The 24,699-nt window shown below is 32.9% G+C and overlaps 1 protein-coding gene, 1 long non-coding RNA gene and 1 pseudogene across 4 annotated transcripts in view; 1 reads left to right on the forward strand and 2 right to left on the reverse strand.

Annotated features, from left to right (window-relative positions):
* The window catches only part of LOC141456876 (lipase member H), a 69,161-nt gene that overhangs the window by 15,467 nt on the left and 28,995 nt on the right, over window positions 1-24,699 (reverse strand). The window contains exons 1-3 of one of the 2 annotated variants that reach the window (XM_074133221.1): window positions 8,232-8,382; window positions 1,581-1,689; window positions 507-652 (exon numbers count right to left, since the gene is read on the reverse strand). In XM_074133221.1, coding sequence (XP_073989322.1) covers window positions 507-652; window positions 1,581-1,636 — 202 coding nt within the window. In that variant the 5' untranslated portion in view covers window positions 1,637-1,689; window positions 8,232-8,382. Of the gene's footprint in view, window positions 1-506; window positions 653-1,580; window positions 1,690-8,231; window positions 8,383-24,699 lie in introns of those variants that run through there. The other variant, XM_074133222.1, reaches the window with a different exon arrangement.
* LOC141456877 (uncharacterized) lies at window positions 8,429-14,581 on the forward strand. 2 transcript variants are annotated; one of them, XR_012460094.1, is made up of 3 exons: window positions 8,429-9,401; window positions 10,043-10,161; window positions 11,243-14,581. It is a non-coding gene; the product is annotated as an uncharacterized lncRNA (long non-coding RNA). The 2 variants fall into 2 exon arrangements; XR_012460095.1 differs by lacking the exon at window positions 11,243-14,581 and adding an exon at window positions 10,243-10,934.
* LOC141457388 (U2 spliceosomal RNA) lies at window positions 22,044-22,255 on the reverse strand (annotated as a pseudogene).

Below are 24,699 nucleotides of genomic sequence, written 5' to 3' on the forward strand. Positions count from 1 at the left end.
AAAAGCTAAGAAAGCTAAGATCTGATGTAAGATAGAAAGGAAGTTTATATAATTTTGTTTACATGTATTTAAATTTATTATTTTGCATATTTTTATATCTACCATTTATGTATTAATTATTTGTCAAATCATTCAATGTCAAACTCCATGCTAAGGGGAAAAGCCCCAAAAGCATTATGTAATAAATAAAATAAAATAAATAATAAAGTAATAAGTACTTTTTACCCAGCACACTTCGAGAAATTTTAATAAGTTTATTGGCTTTGTATTTCTAAAGAAAGGAGGCTGCGATAACAAATGCAAGAGAATTATGTAAAATTATGTTTTTATTGAGGCATGAAATAGCATCAATTTACGCCTTAACTTATTTAAATGCCTTTCTGATAGAATATGTTCCTAAATGTTCCAAGATGGCAATAATTATTTCCAATATCATTATAGTATAAAAACAAAACTCAACCAAACTAGTCTACAGTAAAAAAATAAAAGAACAACAAAAATCTCACCATCTCTAATGAACGTCATGGGCGATTTACTCTCAGTGCCGTTGAATCCATGTACAATGAATACATTCTTCTTATCAGGATCCCAGCCACTGTACCGCAGAGGGACATGACTCCTTATGTCTATTCTCTTCTTGTACTTACTAAAACTAACGATATTTATACAATTTGTTTAGTAGTGGAGACAATTAAAAGAATTAATTCAAATTTATACAATCATGTTTAAATGTAACCTAAGGGAAACCTAACGTCATCGTTTCTTTGTCTGTAAACATTATAAAACAGATTATATGTAAGTTTTTACTTATTTTATTAATATTCCAAGTATATAAAATCTTTGCTGTTGCCTTAAAGAAAATCAAAAGAAGTTTAAAATACTTGAACTGAAATAGCCGATTCGTATTACCAAATTTATTTTTTAAACTACATTTGGGCCTCATCATCTTATTTCTTGAAAAGACATTTACAGAGAAGTATTAAAACACTTCATAAATACAAATTTTATTCTGATTAAGTACGCTATCAAGTGAATGTTCTCAGATGATGTGGATTTGTCTATTTAAAATGACAAATGATGAAATTCATAAAATACATTTATCAACAGACTAATTGAACTCTTGAATGTCTTCGACTTAACTTTCCATTGAGCCCTTATTCTAAAAAATAGTTCATACTCCGATAGCAGATATGATGTTTGGAGAACAAAAGAAGTCGAAATGATAGAAAGAACACAGAATAATTTGATTAATTCTTTCTGACAACTAGGCATATTGAAAAATACAGTCCAGTTATAATCAGTTGTTAAGAAGTATCGTATTTGTTCTTTGGACTTTTCGAAGACGCACTAAAATTATAGCTGAATGGCAATGACTTCTTAAATTTACTAAAACAATTTTTCTCTGACTTTGGTATAATTAAACTTAAATTGATGACTCGGCTAAAACCTTCCTTATGCACTGCCGACATTTACATACATATGTCGAGACACATGGGTGTAACACTCACTTATAAAATTTGACATTAAAGCAGTATTTTTCTTATAGCGTTACGTTTAAGTAAAAAGAATTGGTTACTTACCTGGAATAAAGATAAAATTTAATGTCATCATCTGGACAATGGCCGACTCTTTTCATAACACATCGCCAATACCGTATATCGAAGGCATTAAATAATATTCCTAAAGCACCTGCAAATAAATTAAATAAATAAAATTATTATCCTAAAAATTACGATTATAAAATCACTCCATGTAATTTCACAATTAAATATCCATTTATTTATTTAAAAAATAACTAAAATTATAGCTGTTTGTTATTAGGTTATTATCTGTGTCAAAGAATTGTTAATTACTTTTAGAGAGTTGATTGTGCTACATTGGAAGTGATGACTTTTCCAAATGTTATAGTACTCATCATAATTGGACACGAAAATGTTTAACTCAGTAATGATGGAAAGCAGTGGTTGCACTCAAAACTAATTAATTAAAATTTTAGAACAAGTTTTCTCTAATACCATAGGCAATCATTTAAATTTTCTGACTGATTTTTAAATTAAGTTAAAGAGCTTCAATTTTATTTTTCCCGAATGTTTGTCGAATCAAAATCTCATTGTACATGACGCATTTTCCACACTTATTCTTAGGTTTTCATTTAATGTTCGCTCTTCGCTCTTTTCTAATACAGGTCACGAACAAAAAAAAAACCTGGTTTAACACTCAACGTTTTTCTGTAAACAATTATTACAATTCACAAGCTTTTATACTTAAATAAGACTGGCTAAAAATACTCAGGATTATTTAGTGCGTCTGGAATCTGGTAGACCTCCCTAGAGTGTGCAAATGTTTAAGAGAACTCTGAACTATTGATTGCGGATATTAAAAATGAGTGAAGATAGGCTGCCAAGAGTTTGTTTCCTCAGGGTGATAGAACTATATAATTCAGGATACAATAAAGTTGAATGGAACTGGTTCACACGGCTTTTTTTTTGAATGACTGAGCATTAGTAGGGAGTCAGACAGTGTATTCTATTATATGATAGAAATACTGAAGTAAAGATCCTTCATAGTGAATGAATAATAATAATAATAATAATAATAATAATAGTGTAATAATAATAATAATAATAATAATAATAGTGTAATAATAATAATAATAATAATAATAGTGTAATAATAATAATAATAATAATAATAGTGTAATAATAATAATAATAATAGTGTAATAATAATAATAATAATAGTGTAATAATAATAATAATAATAAGGGAAGGGATTAGCTATGAGGTTAGCATACTGGACTCCCACGCGGAGGTCCCGGGTTCGAATCCAGCAGCTGACCCTTAGATTTTCTCTTCCTACAGCTTAGATTTTCTCTTTCTTACAGCTCACTGTCCGGTGATGGACAGCGTTGTCTGTAACGAGAGAACACTGTCCGGAGGCCGGCAGTGCACTGGAAAAAGCTCCGGGCGCTAATGACCTCAGCTGTTGATGCGCCAAAAAAAAAATAATAATAATAATAATAATAGTGTAATAATAATAATAATAATAATAGTGTAATAATAATAATAATAATAATAGTGTAATAATAATAATAATAATAATAGTGTAATAATATTCATGGTCTACCTTTTATCATTCTAATTGAACCTTAATAACTTTCACTTAAATATATTTCAAAAGATAAGCTAATTTTGTTAACCTTCTTTAATTTATTTAAGTCTGAATATGAAAGTAATATTTTAAGTTTGTTCAGAATTTATATATTTATTTTGAAGGCCGTGCATTCAATTATACACTTTATTACAATTTTACCTATTTCTTTTTCGTTCAAGGAGTATTAAGATTATTTGTAGAGAGACGGTGAACTCCATTTTTATTTCATATATTATTTAACTATTTTTGTCATTATATATTTATTATTATTGCAATTTATTCGTGACTCTACAGGATTAATTTAATTTTATTTGTTTTTCTGAACATTAATCATTAAGATTGTTTATGAAATTTAATTTACAAAACAGAACCACCCTGTAATAAAGATTTATTTATCTTATCTTACTTAAATAAGACATGTAATTGAGAATACCGTCTTCAGCGTCTTTAGTATCATTTTCTTTTCCAAACTTACTATTCAGGCTAAGCTAGTATTACATTTTCTATTACATATAGAGGATCCAACGCAGTTTGTGAGGCCTAAGAATATTGAGCAAAGGTTCCGCGTATTCTGAAAATTATTGAAATGAAGGCGGCAATCTAGTTCTGATACCAATAATTATTTGTAGAAAAAAAACTTTAAAGATAAATAACTAATCAATCAATCTCATCAGTTTTGAAGTTTAACATTGAATATCTACGTCTAAATACTGGTAAGAATTTGGTTACAACCTTCATCTGTACTTCACACCTGTGTACTGTAGTCATTCTGACCTTGCCTATCACACCAATTTCTAAATTGCTGATAATTCTGACATTCTACCATGACACAATGAACTAAACCTCGTCTAGAGTAACCTTCCAAAACACGTAACTTCTCTGGAAGGTGGTTCAAAAAATGGCGTATTAATGAAGTCAAAAATTATTAAATAACTTTTCATTTAAGGACTATACTACCTCCTATATATCAGAATAATTTTTCACTTCCTACTGCTAATCACGTACGCTTCTTAGGTTTATTAATCCAAGAACAACTTCACACGACTAAAAAGACAAGAGAATAAAAATTATCTCTACATTAGAAATAAGAGATTTACTTATGTATATTGGAACCTATGTATATGAACATGCGCAGTAGAACAAGAAGGGCCAAGTTGAATCGTCTTTTGAATCAAAAACTGTAAGAACTACTGTTGCTGCTGTTTATTTATTTACATCGAGACCTCAACATTTCTTTCCTTTATCGAAGGAGTTAAAACTAAATGTAAACATTTCCAGAAATAATTTATGATTATCCCTAACCCACTGGTCCTTCAGCTTGGTTCCGCGCCAGTTCCACTTAATCCACTCAAATGATTGAAACCTTGCTGGCCTCATTAGTTATGGAGCAACTGAAGAATTAGCGCGTTTTATTTGAAGTAGTTACTTCATAGTAGGAGAATCATTTAATTAATCATTATTTCTCGACATATTGCAGTTATTTATTTTTTTAAAAAAAGTAAGTGACAAATACAAACACTAGCAACTATAACAAAGCGTTTTTTGAAAATTCAAAAATATTAATAAAAATCTCAAATATGCCTACTAAGTCAGTCAAGAAGGTGGTGAACGTGGCTGGAAAGCGTAAAGGGACGGAGAGTGGATCGGTCCCTACCACTAGAAGCATGTTGCGCCAACCGAATGTGAAGGTAGCTATGGAACTGACTGAGGTAAGCACCAACCAAGAAGCAAACAAGGTAAGTGATGAACAAATTTACACCAAGGCGAACAAAAGTACAAATGCATACACAAATATGGCATATCAAAGTACGGATTTAGGACCCTTTTATGTTATAGTGGAAAGCACTAACAAGGACAAAAAGGGGCTTTCGAGGGTGCACCCAATGTCAGTTGGGAAACTATTATACGAAAAACACATAGACATTGCCAAAAGTATCGACGGAATTAAAAAGCTCGGCGTAAATAGAATGAGAGTTGAGATGAACAATGGGGTAGCGGCCAACAGATTAGTGAGTTCCGCAATTCTAAAGGAAAAGGGGTTCCGAGTATACATACCCAGATATTTATTGCAGAGAAGGGGAGTAATTAGGGATGTAGACACGGATCTGACAGAAGAGGAGATAAAGGAGGTTATGAGGGGCCCATTAGGGGCTGAATACCAGATAATAGAAATCAGAAGATTAAAGCGAAAAGTGATAGACAGGGATACGAAAGAAACAAAATTCGTTCCCACTCGGTCGGTTTTGTTCTCGGTTACCACAATACGTGTATATACATTACGTAAGATGCGAAGTGCACAATTACGTTCAAAATGTTTACAGTGTTTACGATTTGGTCACTTTAAAGACCAATGTAAAGGGAATGTAAGATGTGGGAAATGTGGGGAGAATCATGAAGCATCTCAATGTAAAGATAACACACCTAAGTGTGTGAATTGCGGCAGTGCTAGCCATTTGGCAACTAACGTGAATATGTGTCACCAATATAAGAAAGAGAAAACTCTAAAGCAATTAATGGGCGAGAAGAATATCTCATACCTGGACGCAAGAAGATTGCTATCCAGTAACTCGTTTGCCGCCTTAGCGGAAAAACAAGCCCCCACTTTAGATAGTCTAAAAGAATTCCCCTTACTAAATAAACTCGTAGGTAATGATAATAGGCCATTCGCGTCTACCATCTCTTATAAGAGGAAAACCAAAAGAAATAGGGTTGAGGTGTCCCCTAATTTCGATAAAAAATTGATTAACGACCTATTAATTCAACCGGGTACGAGTAAAAGTACACCAGGAGGATTAATTCCTCAAAACCCATACCGCCCCTCAGAGGTAATGAAAACTGCGAAATCCCTTCAACAGGATCCCCATTTAGATATATTATATGAAGCGGTATACTCCATTTTAAAGAGTATAAATGGAATAGAATTAAAAATACCTGACGACAAATAATTGTGCGGTGTGTGAGAGAGATAACATTACTCATAAGCCAGGAGAGGTGTATTTCGACTAGAATTTTTCTAAAAACTAACAAGGCGTTACTTTATTTTTGACCCAACAATAGCACTACTTTCTCAAAAGCGAGTATTGTTAAGAATTTCTTAAATAAGATTGGTACACGGTTTTCCACTACAATACAAAAAGCTATGTAACTTATGAAAAGACTTTTGACGTTTTTGAAAGTTTTTTATTGTAGGATGAGTGGTATCATCTGCACCAGTGGTGGGCAAAATATATCTATCTATCAGTATAGTATTCTTCATTGACAATAATATAGTGAAATGGAAATAATAATTATTTATTGATAGCAAGAATCAATTATGTGACTGATTTAGTTTTCTAACCAGCAAGAGTCTTTTGCAAAGATGTACACTATTGCACAAATGATGTAGTAAAATACAGATATAATAGTCGCCCTCAAAGATTATTAAAGGAAATGTTGCAAGATGGGAATAAAGGTCAAAGAAGAGCTGTTCAATAATAATTGAAATCAATTGCAAATTGTCTGATGATCTTAGCCCAAGATATGTGTAGAAAATTAATAGAGGATTGTAATAAATAAATAAAAAATTACAACGGATAAGACAGAGCATCTTGTCGCCAGAAATACTACCAGTTACTAATGGGAGGATCTAGCAATCAGTTCAAATTCATTAGGTCTATTATTGATCATTGCGGTACCTTTTAAAGTTTATAAAAAACAAGATTAGATTAAAGAGTATAAATGGAATAGAATTAAAAATACCTGACGACAAATAATTGTGCGGTGTGTGAGAGAGATAACATTACTCATAAGCCAGGAGAGGTGTATTTCGACTAGAATTTTTCTAATACTCGCTTTTGAGAAAGTAGTGCTATTGTTGGGTCAAAAATAAAGTAACGCCTTGTTAGTTTTTAGAAAAATTCTAGTCGAAATACACCTCTCCTGGCTTATGAGTAATGTTATCTCTCTCTATCTCTACATTTATTCCAGTTATCCGTAGTCCTAAAATTCTTGCAAAAACGAAAAGGCCTTATTTTTTTAATACTATCTCCCAAAGCGTAATCACTTATTAAGCTGAGTTTTGAACCATACCCAAATACAGGCGAAGTAAACTGCTGGCAGTCGAAATGGGCGCTCAACAAAGGAATTTAATAGAGAATGAATTAAAAATGAGTATACTAGAGGTATTATGGACACGAAGGAAGTTCTTATGGAATTTTTTACAAAATGCAGAGATTCGGATTGTTTGGTTATAGAAAGGTCGATTAACCGAAAGAAAAGTTTAAACGGGATAAGATAAGATTCTAATAGGGCGGCCCTTAAGACCTACGCCACTGCGACCCTTTTGAATCTATTGTGGCTCCCCTACTCTAGAGCTCGCCCTCCAGAACCGTCCGTTTAATCAAACTCTTAATTCTGGAGAGCGACTCTTGGGTAAAGCTCACTGGAAGTGGAAAAATGTACTGAAAATATATAAGAAGCTGGCCTGGATATGGTTGAGCAATAAGCGAAGATTTATTGGAAGAGTAGACCCACTAAAAATGGAATAATCTGTGAACGAGGGAAATGTCTCATACTTTTGCATCTCATCCTGCGTCCTTATGAGCACTTCTTTCACGTACTGATTTCCCTTCACTTCTAAGTTAATTACATTTTTTTTAATAAAAACAATTAACAAAATGAATTTTAATCTAATTTGCCGTATTTAGAAAGTTCAAGAAATATTTTTACGTCTATTGCGCTTTTAACAAAATTGTACAAGGACTTGCATTCCCTGTTGTTTGTGATGTTCTTGTGGAATATTTATAATACAAACGAGAGTTCGTATCTGAGATATGTAGATTAATCAGCTAGGTGTTGTGAATTCGTCTTCCTTTATGTTTCCGCCTAACAATACACTTGCAGACTAACAGTTATAGTTGTTGATGTTTCAGATGTGTGCAGACATCAAAGTAATGAAACGTAATTTAGCGCTTGAAGAAAGTCGTGTTAAAACTGTGATTTAGTGTAATAGGTTTCTTTACGTGGACATAAAATACTAGGTGGATTGGACCGTTAAAGTTATATGTATAAATGGTATAATAGCCGTTATTTATGATTACCTTTTATGTGAAATTAAAAATGATCGAGAAAGTTGAAGCGAATGTGAGAGTAGTTGTCAGTTGCTGCACTAAAAAAAAAGTGAGTCACTTGATTGTTGATAAACAAGTACCGTTAAAATATACAGGTCCCCTATTCAAATAGCGCGTCTAACAGCTGGTCAGATTCTGAGTGTAAGAACAAGAACTACCCGAAATACAGTATCTTACAATTACATGAGTTAGCTTAAATGTTAAAATATATTTACTAGCTTTTACTATCCGAAAGTTCTTTTTACTATCGTTGATGACCCGTTAAGACCAACTAAAAGTTGACCTTTGCCCAGTGGGCACGTATCTATACAAATACAGCTGGACTTCTAACGTGAAATTTAACCAGTGACACGAACTTCACCAACTCTCACTTTATTTGAATGAAATTTCTCTCCACAAAATTTGTGAAAGATTTTTTTTTTTTTTAAATAATGTAATTAAAAGGTGATGAAACAATGATGCCCATCAGGTAAATGTCAGAACAGTACCGTTTACAGGTGTACAGCATCAGCTTTTGTAACAGGGGTATCAGATCTTTGTTTACTACAATCCGAATGAAATGATAAAAGCAACAATCACAAAATGTTAAAAAAAGACTGTGAATAATCAACTTGAAATCATTATACTGGGCTGGAAAGAGAGTATCGGCTACAAGGAAAATCAATGTAAAAATTATAAAGAACATTGAGGAATTACTTCTTATAAATTATTGTACATATTCAAGAAGTTTTGAGTTTTTTCTCCGCAACATATATCAATCAGTAAGAGCTGCTGGATTTTTACTATTTCGAAGGAAAGAAAGTATTGAATTTCTATTAGTAAAAGCGTTTTATAGAAATCATTATTGTTCAACACTGAAAGGGCTTATTCAGAATGGTGAAGACGATTTGACTAGCGTATAGAGAAACTAGCAAGGAAGCAGATATTAACAGAAATCAAATTTGCATTCTAGACTTCAAGGAATAATTGCAAAATATTGGGAAAATTCATCTTCACTTCAGTGAAGTCTTTCTGCAGTTTCTTAAGAATGGAAACAGCTAAGATCCGAAATTCCTTAAGGGGATCCCTACTTCTGAGTCCAGCTGTGTGCTCTTCGATTTTTTGCTTCCTAAGAGCCTCTACACTAATCACTCTTCAGTGGTATATTTTTTTTTTGTTATGAGAAAACATTTCATCTTTATTGGTCTGTGTCATTAGTTGAAACATGTTATTTTATGTTTGTGTCTATTTGTTTTCAAAGAATATCAGCAAGTGCGTTGTTACTGAACATTTTATTTTATTTTTTCAAGTTATCTGTAATATATTTAACAATCACCATTTGAAGTTAAAGTACTAACTAAACTTACTCTCTCACTTTGGTTCGAAACCTTTTTAAAATAGAAAATTAGTAGCGTTCCGAAGGGACTATTTCGTTACTGTTCTTACTACAGTGCCATTTTATTATAGTGGACCTTTATAACACTTCAACCATTTTGTACATATTCTAAATTTCAAGAAAATTTAAGTTACATAAACTTCAGTTAGAGAATGCTCATTCATTCTAGATTTTTTCAAAATTGAGGGCAGGAAAAAATAGTTTACGAGGACAAAGCAAACGTCAGAAACGAAAATATGTGTGTCAATGAAAGTAATAAATTTCAAATTAATATTATAAAAATAGTGTAAGAAAATAGATGTATGTATGGCACTAATAACCTTGCAACTTAATTACATAAATTTATCAAATGTGATAAAGTATTGTGACCTATATTAGTTATGCATAGTTCGTTTTTCTGTCCTAGATCCAAAAATTAATAAAAGTGAAAAGCAGGGTTGGGAAGATATTTCTTAAAAATAGTTCAAGAACTAGTCAAGCATTGAATAAGTTCCAACCGTGGATAGAAATATGGAAGGAATTGAGGTAATATAAACATTTTATTTTCAACCATTAATTTCGATATTAACATTGATGTTTTGGCTCAGTTGTTATATGGTTCAACAGCTTTGCTCTAAATTTGAAATATTGACACCACAGCTGTAATCCTATAGTTTTGATTAGAAGTGTTATTCTAGAAGTCTTTGAGAAGGGTTAAAGTGTTGTGGAATGTTAGAACTCCTTTTTAATTTGGTCAAAAGAGTGCAGTTGTACAGTACTAAAGTGAAATAAAGTTATATTATAAAAATAAATAAATAACTTCGTCATAACATTAAAATATTAATTAAATTGCAATTGCAATCCATATCACAGAATTGATATATGGTGTTAAGTTTTAAGAAATTGGTGTTAATAATAATAAATAGTTTATTTTTACTAGATTGGGCACTGTATATTGTACTCCTGGGTTCATTATAGTTATCTAAATTTAACTGGAGTTCAAATGAGTGGGAAAATACGGTAAAATGAGTCTACAATGAAATGATGGAAGGTGAATAGGGTGAGTAGTTAAGCTCTGCCTTTGCTAAGGTTTCTAAAAAAATGTATTTTGAACATGTAGTTTTGTGGTTCGGTCCACAGTGCTGGATAATAATGGCTATTACATCCATCGTAGTTGTAATTTTTGTTATGTTTTGACCGGTTTAGGATTTCCATTCTTCATCAGATGTTGATTTCTCAGTTTGGTGAAGAGAATTGGTCTTCCTGTTATATTTCTTTCATACACTCAACTCAGTAAGATCTAGTGTTCTTTGATGGTAAATAGTTCCACTCATAGACTAAAAATAGTGATTTCCAAAGTTGGCAATTGATGAGTTACAAGATTTTTCGGGCAATTTGGTAAAAATCTTGACGATAAGCTATATAATAAACCTTATTTATTACAATTAGTAACTCTAGATGAACTTCCATTGGCTTTGATAAACGAAGAAAAAAAGAGGTATCTCCAAGGTGGGCTACAATATTTCAAAAGAAAGTTACAAATTAAATACCTTTACAATTCGCATAATATAATTGCATCATATTATCAAAACTAATTAATTTCATTTAACCAATCTGCACTTTATAGAACATACGGACAAATTAGAGGAGTACAATGCGACACAGTCAAAATGAAATAGGTTTTATTCCTAATTCAGGCCCGATACACGATCATAAAGGAAGAATAGGATTTGGTCTATCGTGCAAACACAATAACAGTAGAAAACCTCAATGGTAAGTGGTATTTATTAACACTAATCAACACAGTAAGAGAATTATGCCCTTGCTGGGTAAACAAAGAACCAAAGAGACTCTGGGCTTGGGCAGAAATCAGATTACCCTGGTTACAGGCCTATTCACAGGGCACAGCAGGTTCAAAAAGCACCTGCACAAGATAGGGCTTATCAGCTCGGAATCGTTGTGCAGATTGTGCCAGGAAGAGGAGGAAACGGCCTCTCACCTGTTATTCGATTGCCTTGCATTCGAGAGATTGCGCTACGATATCTTTGGTACCTTGAGACCAAAGAAGATTATAGCGCAGAAGGAACTGGTAGGGAAAGCCCTCAACCTTCTTAGAAGGAGAGGTTTCATCTACTAGAATCAGGGGAAGGCACAATAAGCCCGTGGGGCACGGGCCCCGTCCTGCCTTTCAAAATCTAAAAAATCTAATTGGTTTACTTCTGTTTCTGTATTTATTAGTTAATATTAAGACCAATACTAAATTTTAAGATTTTGGTCGATCTATTTTGAAAAACAAGAACTAAAAACAGCTGAAAAAGATGGAACTGTTCTTCTAATTTCGCTACAATGCTGTAGTTTTTGTATTTGATAGTTAATAAGAATTCTAAGCTGCAACAAGTTCAAAAAGAAATTTCTGCAGTTTAAGAAATGAACTGAATAACCATATTAAAGCGATTAAGCACTAAGATTCGGACTTCTTAAAAAAGTAAGTTTGCCTAAAGTAGTTCTTGCATGAAAATTTTTATGTTCACCTCTGTGAACATTTACATTCTCCTGATGTCCATGGAAGACATTAAACCACTGACTCATACTTCAAAAACTTTGTACCTGTTGATAGTTTCGTTAAGAAGAGTAAATTGACTAGAAAAGTTGGTTGAGCTTTGAAGACAATTGCTGATGAATGCCATCAGGTTTTGACTATTGTTATTTAAAATAAATACTTTACAGTATCTTGGAGCGTAAAGACGGTGGTTTGTATCAAGAATGACCGAATATTCCTTTAAGTGGTGACTAATATCTCTTACATCAAAATATTCTGATCGATTTTTGCATTAGTTACTCAAATAGTTACTTGACAAACAAGAAATTAATATACATTTTTAATGTTAATAGTGGAGTAAGAAGTGTATTAAATTGATTGAGTAGTATTTATTTAACAAGTACTCAGAGAAGTTTTGTAACAGAATGAGGTCGAACAAGTTGTGAGAGTTAGAGTTAAATTACCATAATAAACAATGAGTCTCGTTTCAAGGAAATGATTTTTTTTACATGAAAAAAGTACCGCCAATGAAATCAAATAAAATAAGTAACCTGTTTCTTATTCAGGTAACCAGTTCAGTACAGTAAGTTAGTAAAGCGAAGCAGGTTGCCATGTTGATGAATTGCTTTTTTGTTGCAAAGCATCTATATTAATCTGACGAAGTTTATTTATTATTATTTTAGAAATGACAATATCTAGTCACATTTAAGATAGTTGCTGGATTTATACTCTCTCATGATCAAATCTCAAGACGTGGCCATCCGCAACCACCAGAGGTCCCATGAAAACTTAATATTTCACATTAATATGCGACATCTCTTTCTTCGGTCTTGTTTGATACTTCTGACTGTTCTGAACTCCAACCAGGCTTAGGCTGTCTTTTTCCTGTGCTTCCTTAGCACTCTCACTTCTCTGGAAATTACAATGGCTGGAAGAAGGCTTCCTACCCAGCAGAAATCAATATATCCCTATTCTCACCAACATCGTGTCCCATCGTCGAACTCATTTCTGACTGTGAGCCTAAGTAAGCACCTTTTTGGAGGAGGGTATCTCAATTTGAAACCTTTTAAAGGTCGAAGAATTTTGAAATCACAATCAAAAGCTTAGCAAAATCATACCAAGGCCTCCAAAAATATGGTAGTTAGAGGCAATAGCGCCAGCACCGACAATCCTTGTCGATCTTTAGTTGAGCCAATAGTTATGTTCCCACACTTGTAAAACATATCTTAAATTAATTGTTCCGTAAACAAATGCTCTTAGTTCCGTCGCTTTTGTATTTTATTTTTTGTCATGCTTAGTACAATAAGTTTCTTGCTTCTACAAACCTTTGCTACTATATCTTAAAAAAGTAATTTATAGTAACTTTTAAGATCTTGGCTTTGTTCGACTTATAACCATTTATATTTTCACTTGAAAACAGTGCCGGGTATAGAAGAATATTTTTATTTTCTAGTTCCAATTAAGGTTATACGCCTCATCAGTAGAATCCGGCTGATGAACTTTAAATATATAACTTTTTCTATTGACGATATTAATTGTAAATGGAACGCTGAGGATATTTGTACTTGCTGCGACTTTTTTCATTTTTTCTTGACCTGCCCTTTATTTGAATCTTTAAGAATATTATATTTAAATCAGTACTTGATGGATGGTAATGGCCTGATTGGCCTCCTCAAAATAGATTCTAATAATAAACTTTATAATATTTATTACTTTACAATTAAAACCTTAAAAAGAAAATTGTTAATAGCAGATACCCTTAAGTATGTTTTATAAATCTATGTCAGCTCCATACTTCAAATTGTATACTTTTATCAAACTTATACCTTCATTTATTTACTTACTTATTTACATTTATTTATTTACTATTTTCTCTCTCTTTCTCACTCTGTCAGCTTTCTGTACATTTTTATTTGGCATTTATTGAACTCCTCTGTAATGGTTGTAACTTATATACAGAATAAAATAAAATAATAAAGATCCTGGCTTTGCGGGAATCGACATTTCTGTTTTTAGTAACCATCTCTCTTCTTAAATACAAGGGATCTACACCAGACTAGATCTCAAGAGCCAGTTATCGCTGCAGACTGTGGTGCGCTTATAATGAGACTTGAGGCACGGTTTTGAGTAATCCATCCATTTTTTAAAAATTTAAAATAATTCTTTACACTAATACAGATTTCCAAGGCACTAATTGTCTCCAATAATTTACGAGAGCTAAAAACGCTTCAGTCATTTGTTATTTGCCATCTGAAGGCTGTTTCTGGTATCTCTTTGCCAGTTTTGAACTACATTAAGACAAATTTTGTTGAAAACCTAACAATAGAAGTATTATTAATCAGTAAATTGGAAAACAAATCTAGTTTTATCTCAATATTTTCCTTTACAAATCCGCAATCCTTGATTCAGATAAGTTTGATATTTTTAAGACTGAAAAGATAATTCCCTTATTTTAATAAACTGTAAATATCAAATAAATATTTTAAATAAATATCAAATAGAAGTGCTTTTTAAGGAAACATTATTAATTTATTCTCTCTCAATTCTTTGTTGGCACTTTTAATCGCTAAAATCAGGATAGGTTATGAAATAAAACTCCAGCATCTGAAACTATAATTCTTTTTTGCAAGAATGACTGTAAAAATAAAAGAAAATCTTGATTTAAATTAAAGTTCTATCCTTTAATGAAAGTAGAAAGTACGATTTAGCCCAAAGAAAACGACAGGATTTCCTCTTAACGATTACACTTTACACGGTCTATTTTTTTTATTTTTCTGCCAAGTTACCTTAAAAGAAGCAAATACTGAAATCATTTATGTAAATACTACCAGTTCCAGGGTAGTATTGAAATTCACAGAGTGTTATTAATATTGTTTGCACATTACAGCATTACTGGATATGCATTACCAAACCGTATAAAAGCTCTGTCCTTAATCACTTTCTATACATGCAATAACCCTAATTACGAAGTCCCTGAAACGTGAACTAGGTCTTCTAGGATTGCAGTATGTTGTTTCCAGCAAACATTGCTAAAATTTAATGCACACTCAGGGTTAAACTAGTGCCTTTTCTTCAAGTAGACTGGTTATGTTTAATAATCAATTTGTTTCATTGCCACGAAATTTTGATTAACGGACTAATAATGAAGCGAAGCAAAAATAAATGAAAGAATTATATCTACACACTGCGTTGTGTAGCTAAATAGAAACGTGTCTTAGTTATTATTTAATATGTAATTATTTATGCTGAAGGAATCATAAAACACTCAGTTTAAGAAGCAATAAAATAATAAATAAATTAAACAAACATGGTAAAGGTAATGACTTTAGTACATGTCTCAATGAATGAGCTGGCAGTTTATTTTTTTTATCGACATTGTCATTGTGCTAAAAGTGTTACTACAACTTCTGTTAGATAATAAAAGAAGTAAGGTCAATGTCAAGGTTGTCTCATGCAAGGCTAAATAAACGGCATCTTCGTCAATATTTATTTTTTTTGTTTGTCGATTTATTGAAGTTATTTTATTTTCTCTTTCTAAATAATCAATAGAATTCTTAACTTACGCGATTTTTTTTATAATGATCACTAATTCCACAAAAAAACAAAGCCTTGCTGTTATGAAAGATGATAATTTAGGGAATTTGAATTTTTGTTTAAAGCTCTTCTCTCAAATCGTTCCTCTTTTTGGTAGAAGACAATACTGTTAAGCAAACAACTAAAATTTTTCTCTCAAAATAAATTTTTAAAATTTTCCTTGCATCAATTGACACATTGAGTTTTTCCCCAACAGTCTGTTTTGAATATGTTTAATTACAAGAAGAATACTTGGCCAACCAACGGACCTCTCCTAGTTCTGAGGTAGAGAAAAATGACAGGCTATAAGGAAGTTACCTTTTCAAAGAACTATCTGTACACTGTTCACTCATAATCAGGTTTTAACTTCTCCATAAGGTTGGAAACATAGTGGAGCGGCGAGCAAAGCGGCGATGATAGCTGCTTCAGATCAAAGAGAGCAACGAACAGCGAGCAAAGAGTCGCATAGTGACGAGTTAAGTCGCGTTCTCCTTTTGACGAGACATGATGCAGGAATTATTTCTCTACGAAAATTCTTCGTTGAAAATTTGGTATTTACAGCAGCTTAGAAGCAGGAGCTGCAGTGTTCATGATATAAACGTGACTAGACATGAACTTGATGAATTCCATCACTTGTACCAACAACTTCTGGAGCATCATGGTAAGTTTCATGCGTATTTTCGAATATCTATTTCAACATTTAATTACATACTAACCAGTTTTGAAGGTATGTTAATCAAGAAAAGGACGAATTTCGATGTTAACCACATTAATCGACCGGCAGTTTACTAAGTTATCTCATTCGCCAGAATCTCAGTTGTTAATGCGTAATATAAATGGTTATAAAAATAAATCATTAAGACTCTTTAGAATAGAGGGGAACCTATAAAATCAGTTAAAAATGTTTGCAATGCTTTTAAGTTCATACGCAAAGTGGTAGTAGATATTTTAAATCGAATTCTTACTTTAACTAATCTAAAAAATTTTAAAAAGAGCTAATAAATTATTCATGATTCTAAAACACTCACATAATCTCAGAACTCAGAAATGCTTTTTGAATTAAAAAACCAAAATGATTTAAGATATTTTGAATTGACCAAAGACATCTTGAATACAAAAAAAGAAAAAATTGAAGTTAGTTAAGGAAGACAAAAGAACATAGATTTAAAAAAAAAAAAAAAAACATCGGTAACCATCTTGTAGATCTTGTAAAAGTGTGGCTATCAAGTCTAATAAGAGTACTGTGGTCAGAAGGAGATAGTTGAATATTTTCTCTCAGATAACTGACCATAGTTGGTTTAACATTATACTTTCCTTAGTTAGTTTTATTATAAGAGATAGGAGAGATAGTTTTAGAAAGGATGTTGTCTTCAGTGGTGGTCTTCGTAAGAAGTTGAAGGCTTCACATATATTTAAACTTGGTAGTTCTATCTGTGTGTACGTGTGAATGCTATTCAGTAATCCAGTTCTGTATCATTAAAATTTCTCTGCAGATCTCATTACTCATTTGTAGTTTCCACAGTTTCACTTGACTAGATGTAATTATAATTATTGCCGTCGCCATGGTTTCAGCTTAGAAGCTCTGGTCAAGAAACTAAGTCCCTCCCATTACACTCTTTATAGGTAGGCAGTCCAATAATCCTTTCTCTTTGATCTTCTCGCTTTCAAAGGAAGTATTTTCTGTATTTAAGAAGTGACCAGTAAAAGTAAACGAGATAAAGGTGACAAGTAGCTTACCTCTTTTTAAGGCCATTTTGATTTTATTTTCTCCCTGGATCTGGATCGTTGTGGTAGATGTTTAGAATTAGTTTTTAGAAGAAGGTTTCTATTCCGGGAAAAACCTGCCTGAGTTTCAAGCGTTTTAGGCTTGGGTGGCCTTAAGCCACTATCGTTCAGCACTAACTGAATTGTATTTCAATGTGTCTCAGAAGCTTTACTGCGTGATAATCCTCTATCTTTAGCCCATGAAGTTTTTGAGCTAAAGAAGTTGTTACTAAGAGCTAGCAACATCCAAGAACATCCTTGCCACTTCTTGGTCTCTGTTGGTCAAACTAACCAACAAGTTCCCCCAGTGATTGGCCGTGGGTATTGACCATTTCCTTCCTATACTTAATCTTGCCTTAAGTATATCTATAAGATATATTGTCCATCAAGGGCTGTATAAATTGACATTCAGCTGTGAGGCTTCAGAAATCTTCTCTTTCGAATTACACAACTTATATAATATCTATTCGTCATACAATTTTAGATTCGCCTGTGATGAATCTCTTGAATTCAATGACCGCCAACTCACCTTCACATTTTGCTCATTTCCATCAATCTTCAGTCAAGCATTTATACTACCATATTATCATTATTCATTTCTGATAAGTAATCTAGTCATTATATGCATATTTGTTGCCTATTTTGTTGCTTTACGTCCAGCTGCTGATTCGGTGTCGAAGGCATGCATACATATATAATTATACTTATTTACTTGTAATTAGTATTAATGTATATTAATTATACCTAGCACAGTGTTCATTCCAATTAGTGATTACTTTAATTATAATTCTTTTAAAATCTCTTTTGTCTTTATGTTCTTATTTCTTGAGCATCATCTGCCCCATACATTTACCAAAACGCCAGGAGTTGCAGAAAGTACACTAAACAAGAAGCACCAGCCTAACTACAATGTATTTTTGACGCTTGTAGTCAAATTTCCTTTGTCATATTTGGACAGAGAAATGTAATGTTAAAACTTATGATTCTGAAACGGAATTTATGTTCATAAAAATATGTAAATAAATAACTTAATTCGTGTATCAATGAAAAGAAAACAGGTTCCTCATTAAGATCCTGTTACCACAACCTGGTTTTGTTTATACGAACGTATAACAATGACCTTTAGTAAGTATTACTAGTTTTATTATACAAAAAAGTGAAAGTATCACATTTCTTGACATAAAACAGCTGATTTGAGATTGTTGAAAAAGATCTAGAATGGTTTAAATTAGATGAGAGTTGACAGCAGTTGTCCAAATGCCAACTTGACATTCTAATTTCACATGTATTGTTACTGCTTTTTGTTTTATCAATTTTTTTTGTTGAAACTCTTAACTTTCATAAAAATTTTACGGTAAGTATTTCCACATTTTCTTTTACTCGCACTTTTGGAATTCAGACAATGTCTTTCAATTACAGACAACACTGTCCTTCTACAGTCAGTGAACTGTGAGATGTAGACTAGCTACTATTTCAGGTGTCTTGTCAAAACAACCCAAACTGGAATCCCAATCCTTCTTGTTAACTACCCGGTTAACCGGGATGTTTTAAACAATTTGGATTTAGAGAACCGATAAACTTGGATGGATAAAATCAAAGATATTAATCTGGATTAAGTGCTGGCATTACCAGGTTTTCAACATATTTAACACTTAAGTATCAATACTTACAATTCACGGAGCTACAATAGATCAAGTAGTTGACAGGGAATTTGTCTTTACACCTATATTTTATAATCTATTTATCTAGCCTTCTTTTTCTAGCTTCAAATGTAACAAAGATATTCGTTTTAAAATCCAGTCAGTTAGAATGCCCGAGAACACCATTAGGATTCAATATGGACAATTAAGACAGATTATACAATTAATTAGGACAGAGTTTAAGTTAGATACTTCCTGAAGATTTAGAAACTACTAAAAGTGATTGGCGGTTTCCGCTTTTTTTTAGAACAGACAGCACAAACTCAATAACCTCATAAGAAGAAACCAAGAGCAAGATAATTTCTTGAATGTTTGTATGTTCTTTGAGAAGTTGCTAAGATCATTCAGCAGCCTCTTCGTCGTTCTCCAGAGAAAGTAAAAAATAATGTAACCTGTTATTGTAATTTTCAATGGTATCTCTGATTATCCTTCACTAAAAGATTCTTAACTCACATAAAAACCAGTTATGGAGATATCATTTTCTACTGATGCAGTATTATTGTTGTAAAATCTGGAATGAACTTTCTAGGAAGAAGGATACTTGGAAGCACACAATAACAGTACACACATCTAGCAACAATGTGCAATTTCTGATCAATAGTACAATAATTACAAATCAATTCGTAATGTTCAATGATATGCTATTATACTCTGTAGGTTTAATTCAATTTTCGTAAATTTGTATTCATTTTTAGATAGTTTAGAAAGTTACGGATTAAATATCATAACGCTCTGTTTACTCAGTAGGATAATTGAATTTCTTCTAGCTCGTCATTTTTAAGCTCAACTAAAGGCATCAAAAGTGTGCATAGACAAAGGAATTATTTTGATAAGAACAGTACAGATTATTGTTACTTCATTTTCAGAATTGTGATCTCAAGACTGATACAATCTTGCTAGTATCGATCAATATCTCCTAATTCATTATTTTCTGCACTTTTTCAAGGACTATCCCCTTCACAGACATGAAGCCTTCAATCAAAAGTTGCATTCAGATTCAATTATTGCTACCTTCTGTGCCTCTGCCTCTGGCTCGCAAGCCAGGTTAGCCAAGGGGGTTATCAACTGCTCTCTGTATCTGAGGAGGCACCTTTGAAGGCACAGTACACGCTTCACAATTTGTGTAAAGTGCATTATTTGATAAGTTAAGGAATAACTGATCCTTTACATGAAAGATCACTTTCACTTAAATATGTGGCAGGAGGTTTCCATTTTTTTTTTTTGGCAATGAAACGCAACTCTCCCAAAATTACCAAATAATTATTAAACCTTCTTGTTTGTAACAGATGTAAAATTAATTTTTAGCCATTTTGTGTATGCTTGAGAACATCTAAAGCTCTTAACATTTGATTTTTCTTAGGAAAATCATTCGGAAAACGACTTATTTCCCGATATTAAGAAAAATACTAGCTTTACTGCTTTGGCAATATTTTTAGTAGAAAATAGATTAAAAAATACATAAAAATGACCTATCGCGTGCTCTTTTTTCTCTTTGATAACAAGTTAAAAAATTGAGATATGATTAATAAATACCAGATTTTGAAATGACCTAGCACCTTTAATTTTGAAAATATCGAATTGCGACTTCCGGTTTCTTTCATAACTTTTTAGACTCTTCAAAACTGTGTATATGAAAATGGGGGGCAACTGCGAACCCTGAACATGAAATGCATTTGAGCAGTCTTAAAATGAACACCCTGTACTATATGTTAGAAATTGACTGTAACCTTTCTTCCCCTTATTTCTTATTGGCTGGTAATTAATTGTCACAAAACAACTTAGCTTTGAGGGCAGCACTGCTAATCTTAGCGCTTTGTACACTGTTTAATGTAAAAACAAGATATTTGGAAATCACGTGTGACTCATATGAGCCAGATTATCATTTTTATGTTCACGTTACGAGAGATAAGTGTTAATCAAAGAGTCTGCGAGTGTAAGTGAAGTTACTGTTCATTACTTAGTACATCTGAGAGTGGAGACAAATTTGGTTTAAATTTACTTAGAATCTTGAGCTTTTTTTAAAAATATTTTGAGGTGTAAACACAAAATGGAACAAATTTATTTTCGTTGACATTATATTTGTAATAAGGCTGCATACGAAGGAAATGCTGTAGAGAATTAGCACTTTATAGAAATATAAGTAATGTTTCAACTAAAGACCTATCCAACCTACTACCAACTTTAAACCTAAAGACCTACTATCCAACTTTAGACTTCGTTGTATTCGAAATCTGGTGTAACCAGCTGATTACTTTCACTTACCGTAGTTCTCGCCATTGTTCACCAATCAAAAACATCTTTTCTAAACGTTCTGTAGTATTTTAATCATCCTCACAAAAGCTTATATTTTGCAAACTTATATTTGTTACCAAGACCTAGCCTAAGATCTTTAGCTTTAGACTATAATAATTCCTTCTTTTCTTTAATTCATAAATGAAATACACGAACATTTTTACTAACTCGTTTTTCTGTAGTTTACGAATTATTGAAAGAGAAAGTGCCACGTCACGAAATACAAACCCAAGGTGCCACTTAGTCACGCTCTTTGAACTTTGTATCGTATCCACAAAAATGAAAATACTATTGGCCTGATTCATCAGTCAAGTATAATAAGAGTTAAATCAATGTTAATGAGTTTTATTTTAGTTTATTTACAATCAAAGATATAAATCCTTCCTTTATTCTTTACACAATTAGTAAAAAAAATGTTTAATTCTAATAAAAGTAAAGTAATGCTTAATTTTTATGACAGTTTTTACGTCCAACTACCAAATGGACTCTACTTTAAATTTCTAATATTAACCATTAAATAAAATCCAAGGCCTGGAAAGGGAATCGAATACAGTACCGTGATATATTTAATCGCTCGGCTGCCGGAGATACTACAATACCTAGTCAATTCGCGACATAGTTGTAGCAGGCCCCTAGCACTCCATCATTTTTCAAAAATCAGTTTAATCTTCTGGGTGTCCTATGGAGACCGTACCAGTGGATTAAGCTGATAAGAAGAGATACAACACTTTCTTCTTCTTCTTCCTTTGGCACTACGGCCCTTGTAGGACCTTGGCCTCCTTAAGCAGATTAGACCAGCCGTCTCGATCTACTGCCTTTCTTCTCCATTGGTGTATCTGCATTTTTTGGAGGTCATCCTCCACATCTTGCAGCCAACGGAGTCGCGGTCTACCCCGCGGTCTTTTCCCCCCAGGATGCCCCTCAAAAGCCTTGCGTGGGCCTCTCCAACGATCCATTCTTTCTAGGTGCCCCAACCATCTCAGTACAACACTTTACTCTTAGCCAAAAGGCCGAGAAGCGAACTACTTATAAAAATTAAATAGATAATTTATAAATAATAAGCAGTTTTTAATAGCTTTTTATAAACAGAATTAATATTGAAGATATCTGAAATTATACACCGTATTTGAAGGGACAATAAAAGAAATACTCGTTACAGTTTTTATTTCCGCCTTTAACTTCATTTTTATTTTCTTTAAAATGGTACATTTTCTAAACCTCACTACTCGCCTTCACTGAAACATATAACATTGTTTTCAAAAAAAGTTTGGTTTTTTTGTTTTTTTAAGTAAAGTTTTACACAATTTAGTCTAAGGATTTAGTAAAATCATCCCGTAATCCTTCTCAAAACGAAGAGTTTTTTATAAAACGCAATATACCTACTCATTTTTATCAAAAGATGCCCAGGCAAATTAAAATCACGAATATTCATTACGAAAACAAAATAAATATTTATTGAATGGTACTAACTAGGTAACACTCGCCAAATACTTAAACACAGTTATAAAATATAGGAAGTTCCTGGTGGAGCATTTCCAATATAACAATTAAATTAATATAAGTAAGATAATAAATTCTGTAATTGGCAGATAAGAATGAATTAAATTAAAAAAACTTAAAGTAGGCAACTCGACAGACGGCAAAAACCATTGTCTTGTACGCTTCTTTTTTGTAAAATCCATTTGTATTTATATAATTTGCGAATAAAAGTATTTATTCATTCAAAACAAAATAAAGCGCATGAAATTCATCCTAACGAGAAAACAGACAGAAGACAATCCTGTACATAATTTACACATTTTTCTGAAATAAAAACTACCATGTCTAGTTTATTACTGAACTAGAATAATAAAAAGCAACATTTACATTTCTTTACATTTATCGTAATTTCCACTAGATTAGTTTTGATGTAGATGAGTGTTGATATTCTCTTTCTTTTTCTTTTTCAAGAAACTTTTACAACTGTACTACATGGTACAACAAGTAAAACAGATGGATGTGTACAAACAGTTTAAGGTCAGCGCCTACTTAATGACTTGGAATCATGAAGGGCGGCCATCCATCGACGTTCAATAGTCCATCGGAGTTCTACTGCCGCCGTCAGGCTTTCAGATGGTCGCACGGCCAACGAAGCCTTAGAAGTCTTGTCGAATTTGTGGGCATAGTGGGAGTTAAAAGGACTTAGATGAACGGATTAGAATGAGGAGCTCGTTAGGAATAGAATTCAGCTAACGGGATTTGGCTAAGTCTTCGGATACGAAGGGAATTCTCGTGTCATTGTGAATAGTCGGTGAACTACGCACTATAGTGGGATTTTGGATTATGGGATAGTTTGTCCATTTAGCAGACCCACATGTACGAGGGTCGTTTGAAAAGTCCGTGCAAAGTTAGAGAGATACCACCACTGGCGCGTATCGAGGTTATGTTTAGTTAGTAGCATCTCTTGGAAGAACACACACCAAGTTTCAGCCAGATCGGTCTATTTCTTTGTGTTTGGCATTCGTTTGAATCGAGGAAGTCGAGTGATTTTCAAAAAATGGACGAAAAAGAATTTCGTGTGTTGATTAAACACTACTTTATGAAAGGCAAAACGCCCCAGGAGGCTAAAGAGAAGCTTGATAAACATTATGGTGACTCTGCACCTTCGATTAGAACAGTTTATAAGTGGTTTCAAAATTTTCGGAGTGGCCATATGGGCACAAGTGATGCTGAACGTTCTGGACGCCCTGTTGAGGTTACTACTCCAGAAATCATTGATAAAATCCATGATATGGTGATGGATGACAGAAGAGTGAAGGTGCGTGAGATTGCTAGTGCTGTGGGCATCTCGAATGAACGGGTACATAATATTTTGCATCAACATTTGGACATGACAAAGCTATCCGCAAGATGGGTGCCGCGATTGCTCACGCTTGACCAAAAACGAAATCGTGTGAAGTGTTGCAAGGACGGTTTGCAGCTGTTCCAGAAGAATCCGCAGGACTTTAAGCGTCGTTTCGTCACTGTGGTTGAAACATGGATACATCACTACACTCCTGAGACCAAAGAACAATCTAAACAATGGGTTACCAAGGGGGATTCTGCGCCAAAAAAAGGCGAAGACCGTTCCTTCGGCCGGATAGATTATGGCGACTGTCTTTTGGGATTCGCAAGGAATAATCCTCATCGACTATCTGGAAAAGGGTAAAACTATTACAGGTGCATATTATTCATCGT

Source organism: Rhodnius prolixus, unplaced genomic scaffold (assembly GCF_049639745.1).
Source record: "Rhodnius prolixus isolate KJV_2025 unplaced genomic scaffold, Rpr scaffold_10, whole genome shotgun sequence".
Taxonomy (NCBI): Eukaryota; Metazoa; Arthropoda; class Insecta; order Hemiptera; family Reduviidae; genus Rhodnius; species Rhodnius prolixus.